Source organism: Ursus americanus, chromosome 21 (assembly GCF_024610735.1).
Source record: "Ursus americanus isolate L20-20 chromosome 21, mUrsAme1.1.p, whole genome shotgun sequence".
Classification (NCBI taxonomy): Eukaryota; Metazoa; Chordata; class Mammalia; order Carnivora; family Ursidae; genus Ursus; species Ursus americanus.
Window position 1 is genome coordinate 50,254,657 of NC_142147.1, and position 13,817 is coordinate 50,268,473.

Genomic DNA, 13,817 nt, shown 5'->3' on the forward strand with positions numbered 1-13,817 from the left:
TGGGGCAATGTGTACGATAAGCAATAAAACGTACAGACAGTCAGCTCTGTGCCAGGCATGTTCTAAGGGCTTCATGGATAGTTTACTCATTCGAGTCTCAGGAAGAACCCTGTGAATTAGGAGCTATGATTAGCCTCATTTTTCAAAAGCAGGAGAAAACCAAGGGGCAGAGAGCTTGAGTCACTCGCCATGTTTGCCGGTAGGGGGCGGCAGAGAGCTTAGGCCTGTCTGGGCCGGACCCTTTACTCCTACGCGAGACTTTTGTACCAGCCGCTCACCCACGACAGAGTCAGGTAGCCCTTAGGGAGAGGTGGGGACTGGGATATCATGGAGAGTCGTGCCATACTTAGCGGACTGTCGCCCTGCCCTGTGGGTTCAGTTTGCCAACCTTTCAAGAGAAACCAGAGATCTCATTGTTGATGAGAAATCTCTTTTTAAATGCCGGGCACGGGGGCGCCTGCGTGGTTCAGTGGGTGAAGCATCTTCCTTCGGCTCAGGTCATGATCTCAGGGTGCTGGGATCGAGCCCCACGACGGGCTCCCTGCTCAGCGGGAAGCCTACTTCTCCCTCTCCCTCTGCCTGCTGCTCCCCCTGCTTGTGCTCTCTCTCTGTGTCAAATAAATAAATAAAATCTTAAAAAAAAATAAATAAATGCTGGGCACTGAGAGAGAGATTATGTATATAATTACACACATATCCCCTTTCTGGGCTGTAGAATGTATCTTAACGTATGGAGGTGCCAGTAGAGCTGAACACAAGTGAGGAATAGGAGCGAGGGTTCACAGGTGGTCCAAGAGCACCCAGCTGCCCAGAAACATTTCACCTGGATCTCAGGTAAGACCTCAAAGACAGCGCCTGAGCTTCCTCACACGGGTGACCAACCCCCCCCGCCCCGCCCACTCCCGGGGCTCCTCCCTTCTCTGTCTACACCGGCTTTTCAGACCTAATCTAGCCTCAGGATGGGGAGCTCCCAGCTGATGACTCCAGACCTCTCCCCTCACCTCAGACCCAAGAATTCCAAGTGGACGTGGGCTGGGCACCCCACCCCCACCCGCACTCAAAAGGTCTCCCAGTCCACCTGCTCCTCCCCAGGCTTCCCCGTGGCCATGGATGGGAACTCAGTCCTGCGGCCAGTTGCTGGCGGTAGGGGTGGGGGGAAAATAAACCAAAACCCCCATTCCTTTCTTTCTCGAGTCCACCCCCCCCCCCACGTCTAGTCTACAAGGAAATCCTGACAATTCTACCTTAAAAATGGATCCGGAGTGGGAACATTTCTCACCAAATCCACAGCCACCTGCCTGGTGGGATTCAATTCACCGCCTGCCTGGACGACCCTGGGCGCGTTGCCTCAGCCCTCGCCCGCGCCTGTTTCCCACGCGGCCGCCGGAGGGCGCCGGTTCCCACTTACGGCGGCTCACTTCGTTGGCTCCAGGACCAAGCCCAAAAGCAAAGTCCTCTCTGCGGTCCTTTCGTCATGGCCAGATATGATCCAGGTCCTTTCGTCCCGTTTCTGCCCTCATCTCCTGCCCTCTCCCCCTTACCCTGCCTGCTTCAGTCACACTGGCCTCTGGCTGTTCCCCCTACATTCGGACCAGTCCCCACCCTAGGGCCTTTGCACAGGCTGTTCTCTGCTGGACCACTCTGTCCCACAAGTATCCTGAGGTCTGACTCAAATGTCACCTCTCAGAGTAGCCTTCTGATCACCTCCACCCTGTCCCAAAGAGTACATAAATACTCTTAAAAAAAAAAAACCCAAACAAAATAAAACCTCATCTGGTAAAGATACATACTAAATTACTTACATGTAAAGTATGTCTGAGATTTACTTTAAAATACTCCAACAAAAGGGGCGCGTGGGTGGCTCGGTTGAGCATCAGACTCTTGATTTTGGCTGGGATCATGATCTCGGGGTCGGGTCATAATCTCAGGGTCGTAAAATCGAGCCCCTTGTGAGGCTCCGTGGTCAGCAGGGAGTCTGCTTCTCTCCTTCCCCCTCTGCCTTTCCCCCACCCTCTAAAATAAATAAACAAATCTTTTAAAAAACAAAATACTCCAGCAAAAAGAAAGAAAGAGAAAAGGAAAGGAAAGGAGAAGAGAGAAAAGAAAAGAAAAGAAAAAAGGAAAAAAAAGTGAGGGGGTCCACAGGAAGAATGACAGAATGTTGATAATGATTGCTGGGGGATGGGCACGTGGAATTCGGTACACAATCTCCCTGCTTTTCTGCATGCTTGCAAAATGTCAAAATAAAAAATTTTATAGGGGCGCCTGGTGGCTCCATCGGTTCAGCGTCTGACTCTTGATCTCAACTCAGGTCTCAATCTCAGGGTCATGAGTTCAAGCCCCTCGTTGGGCTCCACACTGGGCATGGAGCCTATTAAAAAAAAAAAAAGTTTTCTACCACAGTATTTACACTGTGCATCACTCTTGTGCCCGGCATTTATCACTCACTGACATTAGCTTCTGTTTACTTGCTCACGGCCTGTCTCCCCCACTAGCGTGTCAGTTGCCCAAGGACAGGGACGTTTGTCCCCTGCTGGATGCACACCGCTGGTACTAAGCAAATATTTGTTGAATGGATTAAAATGTGCTCTGATGAAAATAAACAAGTTGTTACAGAGAATAAATATGTATATGGGTGCGCACTGGGTGCCACAGAAGCAAGGATGACTGGGAAGGAGAGGCTGTCTGAAAGGAGGTGGCATTTGAATGAAGACAGTAAGTAGGAGGACTTTACAGGAAGATTCTGAGGGCAGGATGGTAAAAGGTCTTTGTTCCCCAGAGCTGTTCACAGGTGGCAACGCTGTAACTGCCTATCACTCACTCCCTGCCTCAACCTCTTCCCCCCTGTTCCTAACATGCCCCAACACGAGCAGCACACCACTCTGGAAGGTTCTGGAAAGTCCCCAAGGGCACTGGGCTGGGTAGCCACACAATTAGCTTTGGCTGGATGTAGGGATTGGCCCCCACCTACTTGCTACAAAGAACGGAGTCCTTTTGAAGCAAGATCAAACAGGGCAGAGGCAACATTCTGCTCTGAGAAAAAGTGGGTCTGACAATCTCACTGTCAGGAGGCCCCCCGGCTTGGCAGCCGGGGCCGCGGTCCTCACCTTGGTCAGGGTGTATGTCCCCAGCAGGTTCAGCTCCAGCAGCTGCCTGAAGCCCTGGGCAGAGGTCTCCTCGGGCCACTGTGGAGGCGGATCTAGGAGTGGGGGACAGAGAGGCAGAGAGAATGAGGGAGTGACTCAGAGAACAGGGAAGGAATAGGGATATGGCGGGGAGGGTGCACTGGGGGGGGGAGACAAGAGGGTCAGGGATCATGAAAAGGAAGGGAGGTTGTATAACAGTGAATCGAAAAGCCACCTCAGGCCAGAAGGCCTGGGTTCCAATATGAGCCCCTGCCACTTCCTGGCTGTGTGACTCTGGGCAAGTCACTATGCCTCTCTGTGCCTCAGTCTCCGTATCTATAGAAGGAGGATGACGCTTTCCTCTTGGGCTTAGAAGTTTCCCAAATCTGGGGGCGCCTGCGTGGCCCAGTCGATAGAGCATCTAAAGCTTGATCTCAGGTCTTGTTCTCAGGATTGTGAGTTTAAGCCCTGTGTTGGGCATGGAACCTACTCAGAAAAAAAAAAAAAGGGAAAAAAAGGAAATTTCCCAAGTCAGAGCACCTGGCTATCTGGGTCGGTGGAGCAAGTAGCTCTTGATCTTCGGGTTGTGAGTTCAAATCCTCATGTTGGGTGTAGAGATTACTTAAAAATAAAATCTTATACTATATGTTGGCTAATTGAATTTAAATTTAAAAAATTGTTTAAATAAAATCTTAAAAAGAATTTTTTTTCATGAGTCAGTAATTGTGCCTGACAGTCCCATAATGTATTTGTAAAATAAATAGGAGGAATTGATGGGAGGGGAGGGGTAATGGTTAGAGGGACAGAAAAATCAATGTTCAGGAGAAAAGGAGTGGAAAAGATAGGGGAATAAGAACAAGGAGAAGAGACAGGCAGTGGGAGGAGCGCACCCTGAATGTTCCAAAGGCTTTAGGAGAGAAGGGGAGGAAGAAAACAAGATGGCGGCCAGAAAGTTGAGGGAATCTTGGATTGTTCTTCTCCAGGGACACAGGGCCTGTGGCCTGGCTTCCTTTAGGGATCTGCTCAAACATCTTCAGAGAATCTGCCCTGGATCCTTTGTTGAAAATAGCCCCTGCCGTTTTGTAGACCCTAAACAGCTTCCCCCCCCTTTTTCCTTTCCTTTCCTTTCCTTTCCTTTCCTTTCCTTTCCTTTCCTTTCTTTAAAGTAAGCTCTACGCCCAACGTGGGCCTCGAACTCACAACCCCAAGTTCAAGAGTGGCAGTCTCCACTGACTGAGCCAGCTGGGTGCCCTGACTTTATTTTTCTTCATAGCCTATATCACCACCAAACATACTGGTGTATAGAGTCGATCCTATTATTCAAGGCAGTTAAGGTCTATAAAATTCCAGTGAATACTGAATTAGTGAATTTTCCTCCATTGCTCCCAGGGGAAATAGGTACCTATTAACTAATAGTATGTAAATATAATGGACTAAATCTGTCTCCCGCACCCCCCAAATTCATATGTTGAAATCCTAACGTTCAGAGTGATGGCATTTGGAGGTGAGGTCTGTGGGAGGGGCTTTTTAAGTCTCGAGGGTGGACCCCCTCATGAATGGGCTTAGTGCACTTAGAAATGAGAGCCCAGAGATCCTCTAGTCCCTTCCACCCTGTGAGGACACAGCAAGAAGGAGGCCCTCACCAGACACGAATCTCCTGGCACCTTGATCTTGGACTTCCCAGCCTCCAAAACTGTGACAGATAAATGTTTGTTTGAGCCCTCCCCGTCTGTGGCATTTCTGTTCTAGCAGCCCAAACAGACTAAGATATGGATATGGATGGACAGATAGACACATGTATATAAATGTATGTCTACGGATACTTGCATATCAGATTAGACTCTTAAATCCTCAACACAACTCTGGGAGACTCTATTTTATTTATTTTGCAAACAAGGAAGCACGGCTCAGGCTCAGAGGTGTTGAGCGATTAGCTGGAGGCCGCCAGAGTTCGGATGCGGACCCATCCAGCGGGCCCCAGGGCATCTCCATCCTCTGAAACCAGAGCACAGAGCTACACTCGCCGCTCGCCTCGTTCGAACGACCTCCACTGAGAGCAGGTGTTTCAGGCAACTGGGATTTTTCTCGCTGCTCCCGCTCCATGCAAATCCACAAACACCCGGAAAGCAGTGAGTACAGAGGCTGGGGTTACTAAAAAAATCTGTTGGTCAGCTAGCTGGTGATTTCATGAATACGGAAACCATGAACGGGGTTGTCTCTTTCTGTACTTGAGAACGTGAATCCCAGGAAGAATGTTTCTGTCTCTTTCGTTCGCTGCTCACTCCCCAGTCCCAAGGAAAGAACTTGGGACATAGTAAGCGCTCAGTAAAGACCTCTTGAATGTACAAAGACCACGGAGAGAAAGGATGAACTAGTATTCGCCATCTCTTTGATCCTTACAACAATATAAGGAGGAGAATGCAGCCCAGAGAGGGTGAGCCACTTGCTTAAAGTTGCCCAGCCAATAAGTGGATGGGGGGGTATAGGAGGGGTCGTAGAGGGGGGCGTCTCTCTTATCACGGCCTTGCCGTGTGACTTCAGTGCAGACAGTTCACCTCTCTGAGCCCTGGTTTACCAGCATGAGAACTTCTTAGGAAGGGTAGTCATTAAGCTGATGGCATTTTCCCTTCAAAGTCACCACACTAAGACCTATAAACCGCACGCATGAGGATCTTGTCATCGTCATCAGCAAAGAGAAGGGCCATCCACGTCACTTCATGGATCAGAAAATTGAGACCACAAGACTTCCGGAAGCTGTTCACCCAAGATAGTTCTGGTAATTATGAGGCTGACTAGTACTCACAACCACTCTGTAATGATGATGATTATTATCATCATTCCCATTCTAGAAATACAGGAACTGAAGCACGGAGAGGGGAGGGCACGGGCCTGGGGGCACCTGGCGGGATGGAAAGGAGTCAGGACGTAAGCCCAGGGGCCAGATTCCAGAGCTGTACTGTCCCATCCAAGGGAACGGAGAAGGGGATGGGGAAGACAAGGCGAAACTGAGGTGGGAGGAGGAAGGGATGGGAAGCCAGGAGGTGGGTTGACAGCAGCGGAGAATGGCCTGTGGGCCTCACAACTCACGGTAGCCAGCGTTGTTGACCACACAATCTAGGCGGCCGAAACGTCGGATGGTCTCAGAAATGAGGGCCTGGTGACAAAGACATCTTGTAAGCGAGCAGTGCGGGAACCCAGCCTTGAGGAGCCTGGACTCCCCAAAACAAGGTCGGGAGGGGGAAGCTGGATCATAGTTGAGGGGACAAGAACTACGGGCAGTGGGGGACACCCCAAATCACCAAGTATGGCAGGAGAAGAGAAGACAGAAAGCCAGAGCTGCCAGAGACCAGAGGGCTGGTTATATTCACACTGCAGATACCTGGGGTCAGGGTCGGGGTAGGGGGCAGGGGGCAGGGGGCAGGGGGCGCACATCAGAGAGACAGTTCCAGAAGGAAAGGGTTAGAAACCCAGAAACAAGAGAGGAAAACTCTTCCAGAAAGAGATCCACTGTGAGGGATTTTTTTTGTTCCAATCTCTGTGACAGGTGTGACAAGAGCCTTGAAGTAGTGAGAGATAAAGGAGAACCTTCCCAGGAGACCCAGAACCTGGCCAGCAGGGAAAGCCTGGAAAGAAGGCTGAGCCTAAGCTTTTAGGACCAGGCAGGGACGAGGATAGCTCACCCTCACATCTTCCTCCCGAGTCACATCACAGAGGAGAAAGACAGTTCCAGCAAGCTCCTGCTCCAGGGCCCGGCCCCGGGACTCTGCAGGGAGACAAGGGCTGGGGGCCTGGACTCCTGGGTCTGAGGGAGGAGGGGCTGGGGGCCTGGACTCCTGGGTCTGAGGGAGGAGGGGCTGGGGGCCAGGACTCTTGAGTATGAGGGAGGAGAGGCTGGGGGTGAGGACTGAGGGACACCCACTCACCATCTTTGTCACAGATAACCACTTGGGCCCCACTTTGCACTGAGAATGGAAATAACAGGTTACCGCAGCACAGACCTTGGCAAAGGTCTCTGCTGCCCTCTTGTGGCCACCGGGAGTGGGGGCCCATCTTCCTAAACGCTCCCCTCGTGACCCCAAAGTCTCATGATGATCCTCCAGAGCAAAGGGCAGAAAACTTGACCCATATTCTCTTTGGCCGCTCCAGGTGCCTGCTGGGGTTCCTGAGCCCCCCATCCCTAGGTTCCAGAATAATCCCTAAACCTGCAAGCGCCATTCCCTAACCACTCATTTTGTAGATACAGTAACCGAGACCCACAGAGAGGGAGTAACCATTTTTGGAGACCTGCCAAGCTCAGGCCCCAGGCTTATACTGCCTAGCCCTTCATTAGCATCGCAAATTGCGTTTTTATGAGAATCTTGGCTCCAGTACTGAAGATCCCACACCCACGAGTTCCCAGGGTCCCTCTTCTCCTAGTCTCCAATATTCCTGAGCAGCCAGACCCCTACTCACCGAAGGCTCTCACGATCCCGGCTCCGATGCCTCGCCCGCCCCCGGTCACAACCACCACCTTCCCGGCATAGCGCGTTCCCGTTGCCATGCTGCTTCTGTCCGTCTCTCCCTGTCAGTCGCTCTGGGCTTCTTTCCACCTCGAAAGTCGGGTGAGGCGGTGGAGCCGAACCATTAAATAGGGGCTGGATCCTGGAAGCCCGGCCCTGGGGGGGCGTTGCCAGGAAGGCCAGAAGCTATGAAGGTTGGCCCGGCCCCTCCTCCCTCAGACCCAGGAGTCCTGGCCCCCCCACACACACCCCCGATCCCCTCCTTCCTCAAACTCGGGATTTAGGGCGTCCAGCCCCCTCCTCCCTCAGACCCGGGAATTCAGGCCCCAGCTCCCTCCTTCTCCAGACCCACAGGTTCCAGACCTTCAGGACAAAGGAGTCCACGACTCCAGCTCTGCCCCGAAGAGACCCCAGCGTCACAACCCCAAACAGACAGAGAGAAAGCTATTGACTGAAAGTTCAAAGTTTTAATCCGAATTTGGACAAGTGTTGGGAAAACCAAACTTTGGCCATAGAAACGCCTCCCTCCCCAGGCCCCCGAGGGGGCCAGTCCACGCCCCCAGGCGCCCTGAGTGGCTCCAGATCGCGGGGCGGTACCCCCGGGCCACGCCCTCACGCTCCGATTGGCTGCGGTGCTCGGGCGGATCAGAAGCTGGACTGCAGCAGCGTGACTCGCAGAGGCCACGCCCCCTCCTCCTGGGTCAGGGCGGGAGGGGCGGTACCGGATTCCCACGTGAGCTCCCAGGAGGCGGGGCCTGCGCCGCGTCCACTACCTCCGCGGGAGAACCCGGCGGAGCGGGAATTAGCCACTGGAGATCTTGGGGGCGAGGTCACCTGGGGGGTGGGATCTGACGGAGGCGGTGGCGCAGGGGGAAGCGGGTCTCCTCGGGAGTCTAAGTTTCCACCTGGACAGCACGAGTGGACAGTGAGAATGGCAAACTTTGGGACACAGGAGTCCGGACCCCCAGGCCTTTCCTCCCAGACCCAGGAGTCGAGCTCCCAGTCCCCTCTTCCCTCAGACCCACAGGTCTGGCCCCCCACCGCCACCCCCATCCCGGGAGTCTTGACCCCTGTCCCCTCCTGCCTGGGATCAGCAACTCCCAAACCCTCTAGGGCCCTCTCCCCATTCAGGCATAGGATCCCAGCAGTTCTCAGACACTCCCCCCCCCCCCCCCCGCCCTGACCAGAACCAAGGATTCCAGGCTCTGGTTCCCTCTTCCCCAAAACTCAGGAGTCCAAGGTCCCCAGCCCCTCCTCACCTGTCATCATTCTGTGCCACTGCGACGCCTCAGTGGCCAGAGCTTGAGAGAGGCTGAGGACTCGCTCCCGGTGCCCTTCGGCTGTCGGCAAATAAGGGGTGGTATTCCTTGGACTAGGAAAAAAAAAAGAGAGAGAGCGAGAGAGAGATTTGGGGCAGTGTACAATTAGCCATTACCGCAGTGCCACACGCGGCCTTCTGGGAGTTGTAGTCCCTAGCCCTGGTCCCTAAAGGACTTTAAACAGAGCGTGGCCCTTATAAAGGCCTGCTTGTGCTGTGGGATTTGTAGTCTAGTCCTCCCTAAATTTTACCCGCTTTCCCTGACATCCACCCAGTTCTGCAGTTTGGGGAACTGCAGTTCTCATGCGGATCTAGGTGCTTTCTGATACCCCAGGAAGTCAAGCATCTCTTAAAAGTTCTGTGGTCTGTACTTTACTACTCAAAAGACAGCAATAATAATGCCTTCCCGTAGGCAAATTGATTTCCTGCTTCTTGCCCCACTTTCCAGTTCTTTACCTGCTCCAGGATCCAGAGCTTCTGAGCCATTTGGGGGCTCCTGAGTGTCCCTGGACAGGCTGCAAAGGAATTGGAGCATTAAAATTCCTCCTCACCTGGAAGTCCCCACGTTCTCATTTTGAGGGTGAAATGAAGGGGGCTCAGAGAGGGAATGAAATTGCCCCAGAGACAGTGTTTAACTTTACATGCATTCCTGCAAAACAGCAAGAGTTAAGAAAATCCACCCCCCACCCCCCAACACACATCCTTTGGTGTGGCTTACCACCTCTCTTCCTTCATATGACCTACAGGGGACTGACAGATGATCACCCCCTTATTTACCTATGACAAGGCCAGGAACAGGCTCTCCAAATTCACAATTTTGGGCTCATCAGGAATTAGCTGAACTGCTCGTCCCCCTAAAACTAACTAGACACAGAGTTAAACATTTGGGGTTCAGCTGACTGAGACACCTCCTGATGACAAAAATAATCCCAGCTATAAAATCACCCGACCTATGACTTGTCTAATTACTCCCTAGAAAAGTCTCAGATGGAACCATCGGCTGAGACACTCTTATCTTCATATCTGGAATGCTGTCCCCATTGCGACAGTATGAATATGATCATTTCCTTACTTGCTCATTGTTTCCCCCTTTGATGACACATAGTAACGAAAAAAAAAAAAAAAAAAAAAGCTGGGCCCACAGTCCTGACCTCTGACCCCCATCCTGAGGGAGAAACACTGGTGAAGTGAAAAGTTCTCTGCCTCCCCTACCCCCAACCACCTAGGGGAGCCATCATCCCAGGTTCAGGTTGGGGTGAACGTGGAAACCCAGCTCTGGGTAAAGAGGTAGGGAAATTCCCATTTTACAGAGGGGGAAACTGAGGCTCAAACTAGGAGCACCCCACCGCCCCACCTTGCACCCTCTGTTCTCTTCACCCTTGGTTCTGTGTCAGGCTGGCGTCTGGCTGGGGACAGTGTCCTCCCCAGAGTGAGAAGCCGGGGGGAGGCCGGGCGAGGGAGAGGCCGTCCAAACTCCTGGTTTCTGCGAATTCTCTCCATCTGCTCCTGAGCACTCATCCGAGGCCGGGCCAGGGGGGCCTGGGGAGATGAAAAACACCTTGAGGCCCCAGCCTTGGGCCTCCTCTTTTCCTCTTCCCTGAACCTCTCGGCCTCCAGTCTTGCCCTTTCCAGTAAGTTCACCCCTAGACTCAGAGGGATCTTGCCGCAGCCAGAGCTGAGGCCGGCCTCCCATGCCTCCAAGCACCCTCAGGACAAAGGTGTTTGGGGCCCTACCCCCCTCTCTGGCCTCATTTCCATCAGCTGCCCTGTTCGAATCCAAAGCCACAGCCTAACAAACATTCACACGTCCTGGGCATGCCCAGCTTCCTCGCACTGGTAGTCAGGAGCCGGGTTGTCACCTCTGGGTTCCTTGTGATGAAAAACAATTCTGAGTCAGCTTAGACCCAAGAAAAGGAGGAATGAGATGCATTAACTAAATTGTCAAGAGGATCCCTTTGGGTTGGCCTCCGAAAGGGCTTTGTGAGCTCTCTCTTGCTCCCGAAACCAGATGGATGACACACACCGGGACAACGCCATGGGAGAAGTGGAGTGGGCGGCCACAAGCCAAGAACCTTCCAGAAGCTAGGATGGAGGCCTGAAACAGATCCTTCCCCGGCACCTTCAGAGGGAACACGGCCCCACTGACACCTCTATCATGGACCTCCAGCCTTAAGAACTTAAAATGCAAGAGGACAGAGATAAATCAAAGAAGAAGAAAAAAAAACCCCACTCAAACAAAACCAGAACTCTGGAGAGAATCCCAAGGGCGTGGCTGGACACCCCATTTGCTGAGAGATTAGGCATGTGACGCGTGGATCCAGGAAATCAGCTCCGCAGAAATGCCACCAGCCTGAACTGAAGGGGACAGACTGGGGACGAAACGCAGGAAGGTTGTCATTTGGGCAGGAACCAGGCCGACAGACCTCTCCGGCTGCAGACAAGTGTCATCCTTCGGGAAAGGGGGGCCATGCGGACATAGACGCATACAGCAAGACTGCCAGGGGACACCTGGAGTTCCTGGGGCTCCTGGGGTTCCTGGGGCCACCAGTCAAGGGACCATCAGACGCCTGGGAACAGACCCTTCCTGGATGCCTTCCGAAGGAGCATGGTTTTGGACTCCTAGCCTCCGACCGTAAGACAATCCATCTCTTGTCTCAACAAACAAAACCGGAGGGAAGATAACCCTTAGCTGCAGCCTCGAACTAGAAAATTCTAGGGAGCCGGCTTGGAGCAGCTGCCTAGTGTAGGGCCAAACACTGCCGTTTACTCTGGTTTGCTCCGATCTGGGCCATCGTGAGTCACATGTCCACCTGCTGTAAAAATGATGGCCCCACGCCGGCCATCACCAAATTCCAAGGTTCACACATCCACTTGTTTAAAACACAGCCCGAGTAGGCAGATAACTGTAGGCATTTACGGCCTGCCTGCTTTGAGCACTGCAGGAAACAGTGTCCCACGTCTGCTAGCCACAGATAAGATAAGCCCCCAAGTGGCTGCTGCCCTTAGGAGCTCCCTGACCCAGAGACTCGCCATCGAAGTTTCTGGGCTTTGGCATCCAGGCAGTGACCTATGGCATGTGTGAGGGACTCCTCCCATTGGCCAAACTGGACCCCATACGGCCCGTGTGTGTTACTTCTACCGCCTCCCCGGTCATATCATTGTCCTTGCTCAGCTCTGAAATCCTTGGAACTCATGACACACACCACCCCGGAGCTGCAAACAGCCGCAGCTCCCAGAACCAGGTTGGTTCAGCCTTGTTCTCAGCAGCCCCGACAGTCCACGTCCTGCACGCACCCCACTGAGAACCACAAAGTTCCTCTCCTCCTCAGAAAGGACTGACGGACTGTTTTGTATCCACGATAATAAGGAAGCACCAGACATGCTTTTAAATGTTCGATCGAGCAACGGCAGGGGCACCTCAACCAGGCGGCCGAAAGGCAACCGGTCAGGGACGGCCCCTGGGTTCTGCAAATCAGCCCGGCAGCGACGGACACACAGCTGTGGCAGCTGGGAGCCGGAGACGGAGAAGCAGACTCCCCGCTGAGCAGGGAGCCCGACGCCGGGCTTGATCCCAGGACCTCGGGATCAGGACCTGAGCCGAAGCTCCCAGTCTTAAACACTCATGCCTCCAGAATCCAGCAATTTCTGAACTCCCTGCTATAGGACATCAGCTCTCCCTCCGCTTTGCTTGGGGAGACTGTATCTTACGAGAATAGGTCTGTCTTAAGCAAGTCATAAATTCAGCTTTGCCTCCAACACAGACCAGCGGCCTCTGTCGGGATCACCTCCATGCTGTTGCACACATAGCCTCCATCCTTTGGTTGGAGGACCATTTTCTGCATGGCCCACACCTTTTTTTTACTCATCCAGACTCAGCTTCCCAATTGTTAAAAAAAAAAAAAAAATTAAATTTTTAGGTAATCTGTATGCCCAACATGGGGCTCGAACTCATAACCCCGAGATCAAGAGTCGCAGGCGCCCCGACTTCCCTATCCTTTAAAAGGCTTCCCAGTGCTTTGCGTTTTATCCCTGTTGGATAGGTAGGATTGGATTAGTATCTTTCTCCCATCAGACAGGAGCATCAGGTCTAATTCGTGGCTGGACCCCTAATACCTCCCACAGGGCCTGGGCCCTACCAGGCGTTGGGAGATGCATGCTGAGCAAATAAAGGAAGATTTCTCTGCAGCCACCACCCCTCAAAGCTCAGGGGAGAACGGAGAAGCTTCAGCTCCTTGGCCCTCCTGACACGCTGCTTGGATTGGTCATCTGCTTATGTCTTCTTTCTGGGCATGAGAATGGTCCTGCCAAAGAGCGCCGTGGGTTACAGCAAAAAGAAGCAACAGAAATATCGGTCCCTTCCAAGAGCTCACAGGCAAATGGGAGCACAGGGCTTAGGGCTCCAAGAATGTTTAAAATGACCCTGCAGCAGGGGCTGCCCCGGCTGGCTCAGTCGGAAGAACAGGCAAGACTTGATCTTGGGGTCGTGAGTTCTAGCCCCACATTGGGTATGGAGATTACAAAAAAAAAAAGGGGGGGGCATCTGGGTGGCTCAGTCAGTTAAGCATCTGCCTTCAGCTCAGGTCATGATCCCAGAGTCCTGGGATCGAGTCCCGCATCAGGCTCTCTGCTCAGCGGGGAGCCTGCTTCTCCCTCTCCCTCTGTCCCTTCCCCTACTCATGTTCTCTCTCGCTGGCACTGTTCTCTGTCTCAAATAAATAACTAAAAAATCATTTAAAAAAAAACCCTAAAATAAATAAATAAATAAATAAATAAATAAATAAATAAAATAAAATAAAATAAAATAAAATAAAATAAAATGGCCCTGCAGGTGAAAAGTACAGGACCTCCTTGTCCCAAAGTCCTCAAGCAATCAGA

At 52.6% G+C, this 13,817-nt stretch overlaps 2 protein-coding genes across 6 annotated transcripts in view; both read right to left on the reverse strand.

Annotated features, from left to right (window-relative positions):
* The window catches only part of HSD17B14 (hydroxysteroid 17-beta dehydrogenase 14), a 14,117-nt gene extending 6,029 nt beyond the window's left edge, over positions 1–8,088 (reverse strand). Inside the window, exons 1-6 of one of the 3 annotated variants that reach the window (XM_045772104.2) lie at positions 7,988–8,088; positions 7,578–7,780; positions 7,049–7,087; positions 6,806–6,888; positions 6,213–6,279; positions 3,108–3,199 (exon numbers count right to left, since the gene is read on the reverse strand). In XM_045772104.2, coding sequence (XP_045628060.1) covers positions 3,108–3,199; positions 6,213–6,279; positions 6,806–6,888; positions 7,049–7,087; positions 7,578–7,665 — 369 coding nt within the window. In that variant the 5' untranslated portion in view covers positions 7,666–7,780; positions 7,988–8,088. The remainder of the gene's footprint in view (positions 1–3,107; positions 3,200–6,212; positions 6,280–6,805; positions 6,889–7,048; positions 7,088–7,577; positions 7,781–7,987) is intronic. The other 2 variants (XM_045772105.2, XM_087870963.1) reach the window with 2 other exon arrangements.
* Positions 8,077–13,817, reverse strand: part of PLEKHA4 (pleckstrin homology domain containing A4) — a 22,798-nt gene continuing 17,057 nt past the window's right edge. For 2 of the 3 annotated variants that reach the window (XM_045772100.2, XM_045772099.2), the window contains exons 17-20: positions 10,320–10,481; positions 9,399–9,457; positions 8,884–8,996; positions 8,077–8,529 (exon numbers count right to left, since the gene is read on the reverse strand). In XM_045772100.2, the coding sequence (XP_045628056.2) occupies positions 8,270–8,529; positions 8,884–8,996; positions 9,399–9,457; positions 10,320–10,481 (594 nt within the window). In that variant the 3' untranslated portion in view covers positions 8,077–8,269. Of the gene's footprint in view, positions 8,530–8,883; positions 8,997–9,398; positions 9,458–10,296; positions 10,482–13,817 lie in introns of all 3 variants that reach the window. The other variant, XM_045772101.2, reaches the window with a different exon arrangement.